Source organism: Labeo rohita, unplaced genomic scaffold, assembly GCF_022985175.1.
Source record: "Labeo rohita strain BAU-BD-2019 unplaced genomic scaffold, IGBB_LRoh.1.0 scaffold_783, whole genome shotgun sequence".
In the NCBI taxonomy this organism is placed as follows: domain Eukaryota; kingdom Metazoa; phylum Chordata; class Actinopteri; order Cypriniformes; family Cyprinidae; genus Labeo; species Labeo rohita.
In genome coordinates, this window is record NW_026129726.1 from 6,592 (window position 1) to 25,564 (window position 18,973).

At 40.1% G+C, this 18,973-nt stretch overlaps 2 protein-coding genes across 2 annotated transcripts; one reads left to right on the forward strand and one right to left on the reverse strand.

Annotated features, from left to right (window-relative positions):
• The first annotated feature begins 5,301 nt into the window (after window positions 1-5,301).
• On the forward strand, window positions 5,302-12,175 carry LOC127161946 (chemerin-like receptor 1). Its single transcript, XM_051104721.1, has 2 exons — window positions 5,302-5,436; window positions 10,936-12,175. Exon 2 carries the CDS (start codon window positions 10,960-10,962, stop codon window positions 11,959-11,961), a length of 1,002 nt encoding a protein of 333 aa, XP_050960678.1. The 5' UTR covers window positions 5,302-5,436; window positions 10,936-10,959; the 3' UTR covers window positions 11,962-12,175.
• LOC127161947 (uncharacterized) lies at window positions 8,565-10,328 on the reverse strand. Its single transcript, XM_051104722.1, has one exon. The coding sequence runs from the start codon at window positions 10,326-10,328 to the stop codon at window positions 9,177-9,179; it is 1,152 nt and encodes a 383-aa protein (XP_050960679.1). The 3' UTR covers window positions 8,565-9,176.
• Window positions 12,176-18,973: the final 6,798 nt, after the last annotated feature.

Genomic DNA, 18,973 nt, shown 5'->3' on the forward strand with positions numbered 1-18,973 from the left:
ACACCAAAATTCAAAAATCGTAAGGTTTAGTTTTTTCGCTATTCTCAATTGTTCGTAAAACCTACTTTTTCGAACTCGTCCTAGGCCGTTGCACCGATTGTCACAAAAATTGATCCAGATCATCTTCAGACCATGCTGGCAAAAAGTTATGGAATTCAAGTCGATTCGTCCAGCCGTTCACGAATAACATGCGAAAGAATTCTACGAAAAGCTAGCAAAAATCAATGTGAGGCTATATCTCCATAACAGTTTGTCATATTGACACCAAACTTGGTGTGTGTTATAACAAGCATGACCTGAGCCTACCTGCAGTGTTTTGGTGCAGTGCCCCCCTAATGGTCAGGAGATACGAAAAATGGCTATTTTTCTTTATAACGTCTGAATGATTTGTCCAAAAATCACAAAACTGGTCTCTTTAGATTCGGTGTGTCATACCGAGTCGAACCATATCCAATTTTCCCATGTCAGCCATTTTGGGTGTCGGCCATTTTGAATTTAGCTTTAAAATGCTGTATCTTGAGAACGGATTAGCGTATCATTTCGACATTAATTACAAAAATGTTCGGCACCATGCCCTGAATGTACATAAATATTTTGGGGCCAGCGCCACCTTGTGGTCAAAAGTTATAACGAAATTTCAAAAAATGCTAATAACTTTTGCGTACATTAGCCTATTGAAATGAAACTGATTTTGATAGATTCCTTTGGTCATGCTGAGAACACCGATACCAATTTTGCCAATTTTGGCTGAACTTCCTGTCCGCCATTTTGATTCATGTTGAAAACCTACTTTTTCGAACTCGTCCTAGACCATTAGTCCAATTTTCACCAAATTTGACTCAGATCATCTTCAGACCATGCTGGCAAAAAGTTATGGATTTTGTGTCGATACACGAAACCGTTTTCGTTTAGCGCATCAACGAATTTACTGGAAAGATGCCAAATTGCATCCGAGTCTGTATCTCTGCAAAGCTTTGACATATTGACACCAAATTTTATATGTGCTATTGTCACCACACTCTGACCAAGCCACATCAATTTGGTAACAGTGTCTGCTGCTCCTTGCCGTGCTTAACTCCTCATTCTGCCTCTGTTGTGCTTGGCCCCGCAATTGCTGCTTGCAGCTATATTTGGCATTGTTACTAGTAAAAATGTAATTATAGAGCTCTCTAATTCAATTATTACTAGTAAAAATGCAATTACGACGAGTAACACTTAGAATATTTTAAGCTAAAACGGCTTGCCATAGGCCAAGCACTGAAGGTGCGATGGCACCTATTGTATCCGTTAGATTTCTTCTTCATCTTCTTCTTCTTCTTCCGTTTCTTCCTCTCTGGAAGTCTATGGCAGCCCATAGAACCGATTGCGGGAAAGTTGTGAAATTTGGCACACTGATAGAGGACATTATTATTGACCATTGCAAGTTTATTGACCATAGCAAGTTTGGAGTCTCTAACTCAAACTCTCTAGTGTCAACACCTGTCCAAAATTTCAATAATTTTATGATAACTTTTGAACCGTAAGGCACAGAATCAAAATTCTTTTTTCCTCTGAATCCTTGGCTTATGCCAAGTCGAATGAAGTCCAAAATTCAAAAATTGTAAGGTTTGGTTTTTAAAAACCTATTTTTTCGAACTCATCCTAGACGGTTTGTCTGATTTGCACCAAAATTGGCTCAGATCATCTTCAGACCATGCTGGCAAAAAGTTATGGAATTCTAGTTGATTAGTCAAACCGTTCGGGAATAACGTGCAAATGAATTCTACGAAAAGCACGCAAAAATGGTTGTGAGGCTATATCTCCGCAACCGTTTGACGTATTAAGACCAAACTTGGTGTGTGTAAAAACAAGCATGATCTGAGGCTACCTGCAGTGTTTTGGCGCAGTGCCACCTAGTGGTCAGGAGATATGAAAATTTGCTATTTTTGCTTGTAAATTCTGAATGGTTTGGCCAAAAAACCATTGGTAAACTGGTCTCTTTAGATTTGTTGCATCATGCCGAGTCCAACCATATCCAATTTTCCCATGTCAGCCATTTTGGGTGTCGGCCATATTGAATTTCGTCCAAAAATGCTATATTTTACGAACACATTCACCTATCATTACAAAACTCGGTATGTGTCTTCGGCACCATGCCCTGACAGTACTCAAAAAGTTTGGGGGCAGCGCCACCTTGTGGTCAAAAGTTATAAAGAAATTTACAAAAATGCTAATAACTTCTGCTTACATTAGCCTATTGTAATGAAAGTGTTCTCAATAGATTCCTTGGGTCAAGCCGAGAATGTTGATACCCATTATGCCAAAATTGGCCAAACTTCCTGTCCGCCATTTTGATTAATGTATAAAACCTATTTTTTCGAACTCCTCCTAGATTGTTAGTCCGATCTTCACCAAATTTGACTCAAATCATCTTCAGACTGTGCTGGCAAAAAGTTATGAATTCCCAAACTACAAATGAGGCTGTATCTCTGCAAAACTTTGTCATATTGACACCAAATTTTATATGTGCTATTGTCACCACACCCTGGCCACGCCACATCAATTTGGCAACAGTGCCACCTACTGGTCAGAAGTAATCCACCATTTATTAACAACATTAATAATGAAATTTCCAAAAATGCTAATAACTTGTGATTACATTAGCCTACTGTAATAAAACTGGTCTCAAAATATTCCTTGGGTCATGCCGACAACATACATACCAATTATACCATAGTTGGCCAAACTTCCTTTCCACCATTTTGATTAATGTTCAAAACCTACTTGTTCGAACTCCTCCTAGAACGTTGGTCCGATTTTCACCAAAATTGACTCAAATCATCTTCCGACTGTCCTGACTCAACGTTATGGATTTTGTGTCGATAGACTAAACCGTTTTCATACAGCGCCACTACAAATTTTAGGCTTGATGCCAAAATGATTCTGAGGCTGTATGTCTGTAAAGCTTTGGCATAATGACACCAAAATTTGTGCCTGTCATTGTCACCTCACACAGAACACGCCACATCAATTTAAAAACAGCACCACCTGTTGGTCAAAATTGATAAGCCATTAAACTGTATTACTATTGGTTTTATTTATGATTTTTCAGCCATTTCATCTGATCTCATCCTAAAATGGCTTTAATTACTCATTGTTGTAGTCGGTCTGTTGCTCCTTGCTGTGCTTAGCTCCTCATTCTGCCTCTTTTGTGCTTGGCCCCGCAATTGCTGCTTGCAGATATATTTATAATTGTTACTAGTAAGAACTGAATTAGAGAGCTCTATAACTGCCATTGTTACTAGTAAAAATGTAATTATAGAGCTCTCTAATTCAATTATTACTAGTAAAAATGCAATTACGACGAGTAACACTTAGAATATTTTAAGCTAACACAGCTTGCCATAAAAGTGTGCATGTGCATGCTCAAACTGTGTCCTATGCACTTGCAAATCTCTTCATGCTCATTCGCTAGAAAATAATTCTTTTTGCACCTGGATTAAATGTTTTTCAATAGTTACCATTATGCACTTAAAAAACAAACAAACAAAAAAAAAACCCAAAAACATCTCAAACCAGATTTTTAGTGCCTTTTCTTAATTTTTTTTGTTATATTTTTGTTTTAACATACACTGGATTATTGTACTTCGTTTTACTATCTCGTTTATGTATGTACAATCAAAGATGGATCTTTAATCACTCTAATTCTGAGCAATTTATCTAAAAGCAACATATCATAGCCTGTGGCTCTAAAGACTTTATATAAAAGATCACGGTTATGCCATATGTCAGATTTATGAAAATAATTGCAATAAATTCTCAGTTGGTATGTTGGCAATAATAAGTAACAATTCCTATCAAATCAACATCAAATGCAAAAGTAGATGTAAATGATGAAAGATATCATCATAGCACAATAAATGCTCTGATAGAATCACTCTTTGGACATTTATTGGACTTATTGGACAGTGTTCTGATTTTGGTTATTTGTTTCATGAAAACCCACTAACTCTTCTCTAAAACAGTGAATATACAGTTATATGACAGTTAAAGGTAATTGCATTGTCTGCAAATGCATCAAAGCTATAATATAATGTAGTGGTGTTATATATAAACCCAAGTACATATGACCGCATGAACTTTAAGAATCATACTTTTTGGTTTGTTTGTTTCGATAAATCGCTCAGAGGGGTTTGACCAAACAAATGAGGTTATTTACAAATCATGCAAGCACCCGATTCCTAGCTATTTCGTATATATATTTGATTAATATGACTACATATTATTAAATTGTTTCAAATTGTTTTAAAAGATTTTATATAGAATTTGTATCGCTCAGTCGTAGAAAAATCTGATTGGTTGATAACTTTTGACAACGTTTAAATTAATTATTTTCTAACAAATGAGCACGAAGAGATTTGCGCGTGTACAGGACACCATTTGAACGCGCTTACGCACTGAAAAATCTTGTGAATTCGCACTCTATTGTTAGTCCGGGTTGCAGTAAAGGCTACAGTTTGTCCGATCAGAACAATGATGTCTCACTTAGATAATCCAAATTGGTTTATTGAATGTGCATAGATGTGTGGTTCTGAAAATATAGAATACAAACAGAAGTATGAATATAAATATACAAAACACAATACAACGTTAACAAATGACTGTTCAATAAAGATAAAGGTAACAAACAATATCGCAATCAGTATCTTAAACTGAGTAAAAATGAATGTCCGGTACAAACGTATATAAAGTAAGTGTGTGCATTAAACTCTGCATGAACTCTTCACGTGAGCGTCCCTGCTGCACACGTGCTGCCACTGAAGATGAAAACAACACAAGAGCGCATGCGCGCTACCTGAGATGCGGCCGTGCATCCTTGGTTATAAGGACTAAATATACATAAACTTGGCGTAAATGACAAGATAAACTAATTAGCAGCAGTACCATAACAGCAGAGTACAAACATATAAACAATACTGAAGGGTAAACATTTATACAGCCGGAATGGCGTCTATCTATACAATCACTGAGAACGCTCAATAATTATATTGTTACTCACAGTGTGATGCACGCACACGCACAATCGCTGAAACTCCTCCGAATTGGATTATTACACTATATTTCAAACTACAAACTATCTACAATATTTAACTAATCTACTTTTCCCGTTATCATCCACCTGCTCTCTTCTCCGTCACTTCACAAAACTCCGATGGAATGTTCAGGAAGAGTCCATTTCACGCTGGATGACGGGGGTGACTGGCAGAGTCCATGTGTTAAAGGGGAACACATTCTACACGCACACTTTGAGAGAGAGGAGAGACAAGTTTTAAGTGCGCGCACTCTCTCTGGGCGAGAGCAGTGTGAATCTGAGAGCGCGCGTCCGGTTTTGTGCGAGAACAAAGGAAATTTCTGAAGCACTGCAAACGGCACTGTGAGGTTAGGCTACTTTGTGAGGTAAGCTATGTCATCGGAACCAATGCATCAAAGATAATAATAATATGTGTATTTGATCATACAGTGAACTACTTGTTTTCAGTCCAATTTTAAAGACGGAGCAGCAAAAGAAATAAGACGCATGCAATTAACACTTCTATGTTGCAGTAGAATCAGATATTTTCCAAATTTAGGATTTCAACCACATTTACAGGTCGTCGTTAGGGCTAATCATTCGGGGCTCGAGCCCCGAAAGTTTTTACTCCAGCCCCGAATGTTTTTTTGTATGGCCCTATGTTTTCCACGGAATTTGACAATGTTTGAATTATTTAATCAAAAGTTGGTCATTAAACTTAAATCAAGTAGCGATATGGACTAGTATCTGTAAATATTATGCCGCAAAAGAGTATTTAAATATGAATCCTGCATGTTCTGCGTGTAAACACGTTAACAACATCTCCAGAACTGCTCTGAGAGTCACTTCATGAGCATTTCACTGTTTCATTTGAGTAAAACAAGCGTCAAATATATACACAGAAATTTAAAGGATTTAGGTATTCGTGGCAAGTTGGCAACCCGTCAACATAAAAGTTCAGTTTAACTTTATTAATCATTCAGTATAATGTACGTGCCTACTACTACTACTATTAATTAATAAAAATGTATTTTTTTTCACACAATATTTCTTCCATGTTTAACATTTTAATATTAAATCCCCTTTATTTGCCAAAAATAAAATATAATTTTCTTTAAAACATCAATTAAATCAATATTTTAAACCTTCATCTGATAACCAGAAAAATACACAACACAGAATTCCATAAGACTATTGTAAAAATAAATAAAAGTTGTTTTTATGCATTCAAATAAACAGACATGCTAAAACATATTTGGTAACAATAAAACGTAAGGTGAAAAAAAATTAAACCTAGTTCCTAAACATGTTATTTTTCTTAACTTTTGATAAATTGACGGTAAATTGTATAAGATTCATGGTTTTAATTAATTACACATAATTAAATACATTTTGATTAATAAAGTTAAATTTGACCATTAAAAAGAAGACCAGAAAAATGAAAACAAAATTTGGAAAAAATAAAATAAAACAGAATTTGGGGAAAAAAATAGGGCCCTATTTTTGCATGCAACTTTATATTTGTTACAGTTATAAATACATTTTCAAATGTATTATTTTATTGGTCTAACATATTTTTGTAATGCTATAATTTTGTTATAATACTTTGATACGTTTGCTATTTGCAGTGATTACTATTTACTATTGTTAATAGTGTGACAAGGTCTTTAACACCCAGTTTAATGCCCCCGGACCCACCTAGAAGTATCCAGGTTCAACCACTTGTGTCTAACAAAATCTCATGTGAGCATGATGCGAGCTCCCACCCACTACCACTAGCCCCTGATGTTTTGGCACCAGCCCCGGATGTTTTAAAATCCTAGAAACGCCCCTGGTGGTAGATATAATACAAAATGAATAAAATTACACCCTCCTCACTTAACAAACATAGTTATCAGTTTTAAATGTTTTACTTAAAGTTGTACTTGTTCCACTACACTAATTTTGTGGTTAAAACAGTATACTAAAAATGATTCTTTAGTACTTTTACTGATTATATTAAGAACTCAAATGTACTATTTTGGGACACCATGAAAATGAACTAAAATGTGCATTTAACATACAATCTCTGTATTTAAAATAAACAATGCATGTAGTTACCACTTGTAGTACACTTGAATCCATCTTGCACTAGTAGGTTCAAGTGCACTACAAGTCTTAAATGGGGCTTTGACTAAACTTGAATACAACAAAAAGTGCCTCTTTTGTTCCAAAATGCTGTAACTTTTGGATACTTTATTCTATCAACAATTGAATGTCAGATAAGAATGACAGGGAAAACATCAACTATTTCTCAGTAGGAGAATGTCCAAGTGAAACAAATGAATTTTTCCCCCTAAAAATACAAAAAGTTTTCTATCAAACGATACCAACCTTTTGACTCTCCTTGCTACAGTCTTGGAGTTTTGAGTCATTTGATTATTTTTGTGTATGTCACTCAGAAAAAACACCTTCAGGGAGGCAAAAATTCCTTCAGGGCATTTAAGGGTTAAGTAACAAATTAGGCAATTTCCTTTATACAAACAGGCATGCATGTAACCTATCAAAGGGAATTTAAGGTCAAAAGGATTATTAGAAATGTGCAAGCAGTTTACCTGAAAAAATAAGGGGAAATATTGGAGAATTCTGCTAGCATTTTGCTTTTTATTGGCTTTTTTGACAGTTCTACCTATTGTATGCATCATGCAGAATTTGTTGTTTTATTTTATTACTGAAAGGATTTTTTAAAAGTGACCTGCTGCAAATAAAAAATTAGCTAGTGGTTAACTCTGGTACTGTCACGCTGCTGGTGGAGACGGAGATGGCAGATAAAACTTGAAGGAAACCGGAGTAGATAAATAAACTGTAATTTATTGAAAACAAATAAACAAGCAAAACCAAGGAACATAAACCACACAGGAACATTAATCACGGACCATGGGAGTGAGAGACTGAGGACAATATATACACAGAGACAGGGGAGTGGCTACAAACGAGCAAACGAGGGGAAGTACAAATATGGGCAAGGACTAAACCAAATACACTAAACCAAAAGGGGGAGCAAACGGAACAAACCAAAAGAACAAGAACCATAAGGGAAAAACACTAGGAAAACCAAGACAAACCAAACACAATCCTGACATTACCCCCTCCCCCCCCCTCACAAGGCGCGACTCGCGCCGTAACACACACTGGGGTGGGTGGGTGGGCGCTCTGGAGGCCGGTAGGCAGGGACACAGGCGACACAAGATATAGGGACGGCCTCCAGGGCGGATCAGGGAGTTCAGGGGACCATGGCGGATCACACAGTCCATTGGGCCATGGCGGATCGGGGAGTTCAGGGAGCCATGGCCGAGCACACAGTTCATGAGGCCATGGCGGGTCTGGGGATTCAGGGAGCCATGGCCGGGTCCACAGTTCATTTGGCCATGGCGGGTCTGGGGATTCAGGGAGCCATGGCCGAGCACACAGTCCTTGTGGCCATGGCGGGTCCGGGGGTCCGGGAAGCCATGGCCGGGTAAACAGTTCAGGAGGCCATGGCTGAACAGGGGAGTAGCCCCCCCCCCAAATTTTCTTGGGGGAATTTACAGTTCTGCCAGCCCTAGGGAGCGCTGGATGAGGTGCTGGCTCAGGAGGGCGTGCAGGAGGGCGCGCTGAAGGAGGAGCCGACTCAGGAGGGCGCGCAGGAGGGCGCGCTGAAGGAGAAGCCGACTCAGGAGGGCGCGCTGAAGGGAGCTCCGGCTCTGGAGGGCGAGCTGGACCGAGCTCCGGCTCTGGTGGGCGAGCTGGAAGGCGCGCTGGGGCCCTCCAGGGCTGTGCGGGCAACCGCGTCAAGGATCGGGACCTGGGAAGAGCAGGGATAGAGGAGGTGGACAGAGGAAGGGGAGAAGCAGAGAGTTCAACAGTTAACGCCGCCTCCCTATGAGGTTCTACAGCCTGGGCTGACACCTCAGGAGGCATAGGCGCAGCTTCTCCGGCGATAGAGGGTTCAGGAGCGGCCTTGACCCCAGACGTGAGCTCAGCCTCTGGAGGGTGCACTGGAGGTAGCTCGGGCTCTGGGGTGCACGCTGGCGCTGCTTGACTTGACTCAGAAAGTGAAGCTGTGTCTTGACCTGGCTCAGGAAGTGGAGCTGTGTCTTGACTTGGCTCAGGAAGTGCCAAAGGAGACGTGGGCTCTGAAGGAAGCTCTTGAGGAGCGGGCCCTGGACGGCGCTCGGGGCGAGCGGGTTCTGGACGGCTGGACGACCCCAGCGGAGACTCTGGAGGGCTGGGCGTCTCCAGCAGAGACACTGGATGAGCAGGCTCTGTGCGAGCGGGTCGCTTGAGGGCACTCTGGCGGCGCGGTTGCTTGAGGGCGCTCTGGCTGGTCAGTGAGCTCGGGTGCGGCGGCCATCTTGGTCGGGGGCTCAGTCTTGGCGGCCATCTTGGCTGGGGGCTCAGGCTTGGTGGCCATCTTGGCCGGGGGCTCAGGCTTGGCGGCCATCTTGGCCGGGGGCTCAGGCTTGGCGGCCGGCTTGGCGGCCATCTTGGCCGGGAACTCAGGAACGGAGGCCATCTTGGCCGGGAACTCAGGAACGGAGGCCATCTTGGCCGGGGATTCAGGCTTGGCGGTCATCTTGGCCGGGAACTCAGGAACGGAGGCCATCTTGGCCGGGGATTCAGGAACGGAGGCCATCTTGGCCGGGGACTCAGGAACGGAGGCCATCTTGGCCGGGGACTCAGGCTTGACGGCCATCTTGGCCGGGAACTCAGGAACGGAGGCCATCTTGGCCGGGGATGCTGGCGTGGCGGCCATCTTGCGTGCAGACGCTGGCGTGGCGGCCATCTTGCGTGCAGACGCTGGCGTGGCGGCCATCTTGCGTGCAGACGCTGGCGTGGCGGCCGCCGGTGGAACTGGGTTGAGGATTCTGGTGGAGCTTAGGCAGACTTGGGGAAGCGAGGAAGGCATGGAGGGATCAAGCTTATTGGAGAAGGAGGTGGAGGACACTGGCTTGTGGTGAGCTGGAGTGATTGCATGCTTTCGGATGGGAGGAGGATAGGAATCCTCCACAACAACATGACAATTGGAATTACTGAGATTCAGTACATGATTAAGAAAATCCGCTAGGGGTTTGCGGCAATCGTCATCAGTTATTAAATTGAACAGAAAATCATCCTTTAGTCCCATCCGAAAGCAAGCATTTAACATCGAATCACTCCAGCTTACCAGATGGGAAATGCTCAAAAAATCCTCCACAAACTCCTCCAATGGCCGTTCCTCCTGCTGGAGATCCCAGAGGAATTCCTCAGCCCAGTTCATCTTTAGTGTTCGGTCCGTGATTCTGTCACGCTGCTGGTGGAGACGGAGATGGCAGATAAAACTTGAAGGAAAGATAAATAAACTGTAATTTATTGAAAACAAATAAACAAGCAAAACCAAGGAACATAAACCACACAGGAACATTAATCACGGACCATGGGAGTGAGAGACTGAGGACAATATATACACAGAGACAGGGGAGTGGCTACAAACGAGCAAACGAGGGGAAGTACAAATATGGGCAAGGACTAAACCAAATACACTAAACCAAAAGGGGGAGCAAACGGAGCAAACCAAAAGAACAAGAACCATAAGGGAAAAACACTAGGAAAACCAAGACAAACCAAACACAATCCTGACAGGTACATAGCATGAAATGGAAACATTTATGTTTAATATTGTATACAGTTGCTTTAAAACAAAACACAACAAAACAAAACAAAACTTGCATTGTGCTGAAAACAGGGTTGCAATCCTAAAAGGCCACTGAATCAGAGACTTTTTCCACTAATTATGTGGTAATAATGCCATGTTTTTGTTTCAGTCACTTGAATCAATTTCAGAAATTCATTAAATATATTCAATAAATTGCTTATTTCTGTTACAGAACTCTGCTTCCTGTTCAGTTATAATGGAATACATGGATTCATATAATTATGATGATATTTTAGAAGTCCTAAGCAATCAAACAAAAGAAGAGCCTTCTCATGTGGAATTACATCCTCAGCACTGCAGGGAAGCAGCGTGTGTAATCACAGTCATCTTTAATGTGATTGTATTCTGTCTTGGCATCATTGGGAATGGTGCAGTGATCTGGATTACTGGATTTAAGATGAAGAAGTCAGTGAACACCACCTGGTACCTGAGCCTGGCATTGTCTGACATCATATTCTGTGCTACTCTCCCTTTCACCATGGACTACATAGTTAAGAACAGCTGGAACTTTGGGCTCTTCATGTGCAAGTTTACTGCTTTTGTTATGACCCTTAATATGTACAGCAGTGTTTTCATCCTGGTCATCATTAGTGTGGATCGCTGCATCACTGTCAAGTTTCCCACCTGGGCCCAGAATCAGCGCACTGTACAGAAGGCGTCTTTAGTTGTTGTGTTGGCTTGGCTTGTGTCTTCTTTGCTTAGTATTCCATCAGCCAAATTCAGAGAGATTCATAATGCAACAACAGTCATATGCTATAACAACTTTGAAGGTCACCACAAAACCGTCGTGTTCACCCGCTTTACTTTTGGGTTTTTGATTCCATTCCTGACCATTTTCATCTGTTACTCCATCTTGATCCATAAACTTCGAGCAAACCAGATGTCCAAATTCACCAAGCCCTACAAGATCATGACATTACTGATCGCAACTTTTTTCATCTGTTGGTTGCCATTTCAAATAGTTTCTGTTTTAGAGTTGGACAAACACGAGCACGACCCTGTCTTTCACACAGCCCAAAAAGTATCTGCTTCTCTTGCCTGTGCAAACAGCTTTCTAAACCCATTCCTCTATGCATTCATGGCAAAGGGCTCAAAGAAGAAATGCTATTCCTTTCTTTCAAAGATCGAGAGTGCCATTGATGAGGAGACCAGAAGTGCTTTTAGAGCAATTTCAATTACCAATTCTGTGGATAACTGACTTTCTATTACTGTCTGAAATTTTATCACAAGTCACAGACTATTCCTCTTAATTCTCTTCCAAGTGTAACTGTAGAATGCTGTATTACAGAAACGACTTAGCAATAACAAGTAGTAACATTGTTTTGTTGCATGTTTGAGTTTCAGAAATTCACAAGTATATTTTACAAGCTGTTTTATAAGACATTGTATATTAAAATGCCATTTTGTTTAATGATCTATTTTATCTTACCATTTGTGCTACTGATTAATACATACCTCTGTAGTATTACCATTATATAACTGATTAACACATACATATAAATATACAGGGTGGTGGTGGGGTAAATTTATTGTATTGTATCATCTTGGCAAGATCTGTTTGTTGTCATGCTCCACATCTCTCTCTTTTTGTTTAGCTAAAATATGTATTAAAAAATCTTAAAAAAAATCTTGGTCTAACTGTAAGAGTTTCTGTTTCTGTAAGAGTTCTCTAAATTATTTAATATGCCTATAAATTAAATCCATACACAATACATTCAAAAAGATGTGTCAGCATTATTTGTTTCTGATATGGTAAACCTTGTGTGGTACTTCCTATCTTTCAATACTTCCTGTTTATAAGCATTACAAAAACACATTTGCATGTATTTGGTAATTTATGCTTTATTTCGTATTCATAGATTTATAAAGCTGATTTACAATTTTCATTGACAAAACACTTCCTAAGTCTAGTCAAATGCAGGGCTGCAGACTGCAACTCAAATAGTCGCAATGTGACAAAAGATAAAAATCTAAGCCAAAGTTTAAAATATTATTATATTTTAATATAACTCCGGTTGCATTCATCATATACACCATGAAGGGTGAGTAAATAATACACTGCAGTAGTGTTGGGTCCTATCGTTAGCCTGTGAGATCGCCAATACATGATATTGTCGTGTTGATGTATTTAATTACTTAGTTTCATTGCCCGAAACTCCAGTTCCAGCATAAGGCTAAAAGCAGCCTAACATTATCAAAGAACATCATCACTGATTAGCCTAGGCTATTCTAGAGCAAGTTTATGCATTTTTAAAAACACTTGCGTTATACACTGCTATCTACACTGTATGATGAATAAATGAAGAGTTCAGATGCAAAACCAGTTAAATCCATCTGATGTCTTTCTTTAAAAAATACATTTTTATCAGGCTCAGATGTATAGGTTTCTATGTAAGTACCGGTACTTCTGATTGGGCTGAGGCTGGTATTTTTGCAAGACTGAAGAAAAAGTATTTGATGGACGTATAATATGTGTCAGGAGCATTCACTCAGTATCATTGTCTCATTTTTGACCGAGATGGCTTTTAGCTAGTTTTGCATCTGAACTCTTCAAATCTCTTACCGCACACTGCACACATCTGCGGCGCCACTGTGCGTTCACACCGCCGCCGGCGAGAGCGTCAAAATTCGCTCTGGCCGCTCTGCCAGCAACGCTGTAGAAAGATTCGTTGACGCTCTGACGATCGAACGCTTGGTCTTGTATTTAAAGCGGCCGCAAAGCAAACAAGCATTTTGATCTTGTGCAGACTGACCACAAGATGTTTTTAAAAAGTGAATGTAAGAAATTGAATTTAATTGTAGTTACATGCAGTGGTGTAGTGGTGCCTGTAGAAGTGGGTATACGCATTAGTTATACACGTGTATATACGCAAGCTTTTAATTTACTGACATCCGGACGCGACTCTCCGCAATCTCTGACATGAACAGGCAGCATCTGGGGTGGAGGAGGACTGAGCAGGCGCGGGCGTAGCAGGCTCAACACCGGCGTCTTTACTGGGTGTTTTTAGCGAATATTTGGATTTATTCACAAATGTCTGGATGTGCTGGACTGTCATGATTTGGCTAATGCAGGACAGTAGCAGGTATAGAACCAGGTATAGAACACTTTTGTTTTTACTTGCAGAAAAAAAATAGGCAGAGGTGACTGGTTTTATTTTAAAATATGTGACATACACCTCGTCTCCATCAGATGTAAAAATTTTCGCCGCAGCTCTCTACAACACCTATTTTTCGTTTAATCCAACATGTGTTGATATGTCAGAAATATTTTTCAGCAGCGACACTGTTTTGCATGCTCTGGCACTAAAGTTAGCATATGCAATTCTCGCTTATTTACAAAAAATATATAACGTTAATGCACATCAGGAACATCAACAATCTCAGACACCTTGGTCCACGCATCATTTGCTTGGGAACTGATGTGGTCGGAACCAAAGTTTTACAGGACTGCGTTCTCTGGAATCCTCTCAATGGGTGGACTTCTACATTCCGATTGGTTGCCGCCGAACCGCGTCATAGCTCATTACCATAAAGTTGACCTGACTTCAACTCTCCCAGACGCCCACACCGCCCAAAACGCGCCGCGCCGCTTCTTGTCGGAGCTCTCCGCCGGTGTTTTAACAAATAATGCTACCTGTCAGATTGTGCTACCAACACTGTGTTTTTCATACTGTAATGTTATGTTTAGGGTTGGGGTAGGTGTACACGTTAATAAAGCCTCACACAATATTAATATCATGCTGGAAGCAAAATCTGATAGGTAGCATTTTTCGCTGTCGAATTATGCTACCATCTGTTTTAATGGGAGGTAGCAAAATCTGACAGGGTAGCACAAATTGTCAGAACACCGGCTCACATTGAAAATGAATGACTTCCGGCCACTTTGACGCTCTCGCCGGCGGCGGTGTGAACGCAGGTGTGAACAGCTCCGACGCGGCAACCGGAGTAGATCGCGGCTTCGGCATGTGTTTCGACCCTCTGTACAGCTCTGAAGCAGCCAGTCTAATCAATAGGTTGTTTGCCCATGACGTCATTGCCGTGGCGCGAAATGCAGCTGGAGGGCAGGAAGTGATATTTCTCCATAGGAATCACTAGCAGAAACTCAAAAATGTCTGTTTTGCGTTGTTTATGGATGCTCAGATCGGTCAAACCGAGAAACCACAAAATATCTTTTATCATGTATGAAAATTTGCTGTTCATAAGGGGGGAAAGGCGAGAAATTGACTTAAAAGCGCAGGAAAAAGTGGCTTGTAAACCTCCGTCTGTGGTCAGGAGGAGAGTCGGATAATGCTTGTGTGTGCAAATGGTTAAGAAAAGATATAATATGTTAAGATATTAATAAAGAAATCTATAAATATATACAGGGTGAGACAGTGAGAATTCACCTAATGCTAAACGCCACACGTAGACACAATGTAAGCTATTATATTTGTAGTTCCGAGAGCGTCATTGATTATAACGGAACATTGTGAGATTGCAATAAATTGAAGTGAGTGACAGCTTTTTAGTGACTATGGAAGCGCTATTTGCTCGCTTTCTATAATCAGTTCGGAATTTAAATAAAATTTTAGCTTTACGTGCTGCTAACAGGACCAATAGCCACAAAACCCTGCACCGAACCCTGAAGCGAACTTTCAGGAGTGACTGGAAAAGCAGAACGGATGAGATGGAGGAAAGTCTGTACTGTACAAGGGAAATGTATAAACAGAAAATCACAACATATGTGGGATGTGATCCTTATGTTATGAAGAGGAGTGATTTTTCAACTAAATTGAAATAGCTGCCTCATGTTACCCGTCATCGAGGCGGTGGAAATAAGCTACGCAACTAAGCCTGAGAGCAAACAAACTCTTTCGAAAGTGATTCCTACATTTATATGAAGGATGCAGGATATATGTTACTCCTGAAACTACTGCTGCACAGGGTTTTTGGCCATTGGTCCTGTTAGCAGCACGTAAAGCGAAACTTTTATTCAAATTCCGAACTGATTATAGAAAGCGAGCAAATAGCGCAAAAATGAACTTTTTTTTCAAATTCTGAATTGATTATAGCCTAGAAAGTGAGCAAATAGTCACTAAAAAGCTGTCACTCACTTCAATTTATCGCAATCTCACAAGGTTCAATTGTAATCAACTGCAAATATCTTATTTGCATTGTATGTACGTGTGGCATTTAGCATTGTGTGAATTCTCACTGTCTCACCCTGTGTCTATTTATATATTTCTTTATATCTTAATATTATTATATCTTTTATTAACCATTCGCACACGCAAGCATTATCTAACTCATCTAACTCTCCTCTTGACCGCAGACGCAGGTTTACAAGTCACTTTTCCCTTGCTTTTTTTCGATTTCCAGAAACAACTGAAAACATAGTCATTTTGAGATTCTGCTACTGATTCCTATAGAGAAAAATCACTTCCTGCCCTCCATCTGCATTTCGCGCGTCCTCAGAATCACGTGATTGCAAACAACTGCCGCGCTGTGGCTCCTTGAAGCAGTTCTCGGGTTGTATCGCTAAAGTTAGGCTAATCCCCCACCTCGTCCCTACCCTCCCTCCAACAATTCGAATTTCCGTGGGCGGGATTTAATTTAATAATATTCTAATGGACCGTGTTGTGACATCACTGCATGCGGATAACAAACGTTGTAGTCCAAAAGAAAAAAAAATATTAAAAAATTAAATATCTCCTACTTTAAATCATACTTTAAGTATACTAGTATGTCCCTATTTAGGTATTAATTTGAATTAAGAATTAAGGTGAAGAATTAGGAACAATTTAGTCTCCAGTGCCACCATTTTCCAGAACTGCAACCTACCTGGAGTGTCCAGAAGTATAAGGTATATTCTCAGAGACTTTGCTAAGTTAAAGAAAATCCTAAAAAATGACCCTGCCATTATGAATTCTATCTTTTGATTGGATGCTCTTCTGTTCCAGTCCCCACAGGAACCCATTCAAATAGCGCCTTTGTTTTTAAAGTAGCTAAGGTCGGCAGCTTCGTGTCTACTACATACTCATTAAACTTTGAGGAGTGAGGCATTGACAAATGACGGTCATTGCAATATTCCAAAGTGATGGCGCTATGGAGCCATGTGCATTTTAAAAACATTTTAATAGGTTTAACATTAGATTATCAGTTTGGAATATACACTAATTTGACTAAAAACACTGGAGACCAGAAATGCAAAGCATCCTTTCCGTTAAGAGTTATGCATGACTTCTGCATTCAGGAAAAGGTCTATACATGCTGAAGTGTTGTGAAATACATGAAGACTGATTTTCTATTGGCTTTTTAGACAGATAAGACAGACTCTTGAAGGACCAGCACCACATCCTCTTGTAACACTCTTTTAAAGGGGTCATCGGATGCTAAGTTCACTTTTTCATGTTGTTTGAAGATTACTGTGTGTTGGCAGTGTATGTACAAATCTACCCTATGATGATAAAAATCCATGCAGTGGTTTTTAATTAATCCGTAAAAATAATATCCCCTTTTTCAAATCGAGCCGTTCTCAGATGCCTGTAGGTGTGGCGTCACACCGACAGAGGCCGCTCCCACAATAGTTGATTGACATGAGCTCTTATCTCAGACCAGCTGTCACAGTTCAGTAACTTTCCATGTTTTGATGCCAGAGCAGGGATGTAAGTTAGACAAGAATATCCCTGATTGAGCGATTGAGGTGTTGTGTTGCTGGTGTTGCGTGGTAGTTAGGAAGTTTAGCAGCTAAATGCGGCTAATGTAAACAAGACCGTCTTTCCACAGAGAGAAGAGAGGGGCGGGTTGAGCAGAGCTCATTTGCATTTAAAGGAACAACCCCTAAGAATGAGATCATTTTTGCAGAGCTGATTTTGGCAAGGTAAAAAGGGTGTTGTTTTACAAAACGATTGAGAATTTTTAATCAAAGTATATTAGAGACTTTTCATTAAGACCCTAAAGAATCATATCAACTTGTGGAAAATGGGCATCCGATGACCCCTTTAAGAATTTACATTCAAGAATCTGGCAGTAAGTTTTGGGAGTCCATTTTTAGTCCATCTCTGCAAGACAGACTTTTTAGGAAAGGAGATGGGCGAAAAATGAACTCATAAAACTGCCAGATTCTTGAAGACAATTTTTTTATGTTGTATCAGTCTGTCTAAATCAGCCTTCATGTATTTCACAACACTTCAGCAGGTTATTCTTATTAAGTGAGGGTCATTTTACCTAAGCAAAGGTCTCTAAGACCCAATGAGCATTAGTAGTTGCACCACATAATATTTGGTGGCACCACATGATAATTTTAAATTCAGTCAAAATTTACAGGCACAGAATTGGCCACCTAAACAAAACAAGCTAGTTCCCACAAAAGGTCATTATGAAATTTAGAATAAAAATAAATTCATAATTTTAGAAATAACTTAATGTGCATTGTTTTCTGAGGTGATATCCAAATATGGTAACTACATACCAGCCATTAAAAAGGTTATTTTTTTCCAAATTTGAAAGGGAGTTGCGAACCTGCTTGATGCTTCCATGGGTCCTTGGCAAACTGGTATATGATGTAATGTCCTCTCTTTAAATAGATTTCAGCACAAAAGTCCCAAAATGGTAGTTTCTTGATGGTTGCACCACATGATATTTCATTAAATGGACATCATCAGACAAAGTTTGTTTGTATATTGTGACAGGAATATAAGTACAAATGTTTTCTAACATTGTTTTCTAAGGTTACTACCACATATGTTTATACTTATATGCATGTTTAAAAAAAAAAAACAACAAAAAAAAACCGCATACAGCTGACAAGTAACTGCGTGTAAACCGCGATCACACTAGACTTTTCGTTCCAATGACTTTCATTCATATGCATGCGAATGGGTCAGACCGGAAACGCAAGCCCATGCAAAGATATTTCAACGCCACTACATGGCAGGCCTGCAACGATTGGATGTTTTGCAACAAGGTGGAGATGTGTTGATGTTAAAAGTGGCAGGTCTAAGAAAATTAGTGGAAAAACTAACAGACTAAAAAGGAAAATGGAAGTTCAAGAGATAACCTTTCATTATTTTGCGTGGCCCCAGCCTAGGGATTTAAACTTTTTTATGTGATGATGATGATGGCCATACAAAAAAAATATATTGTTGTCCGTGGTTTCCAATTTTCATGTTGGTGTACAGGATGGCCTGGCCAGTGTGAGATTTCCCTGTCTGAAATTTTGTCCCAGTCCG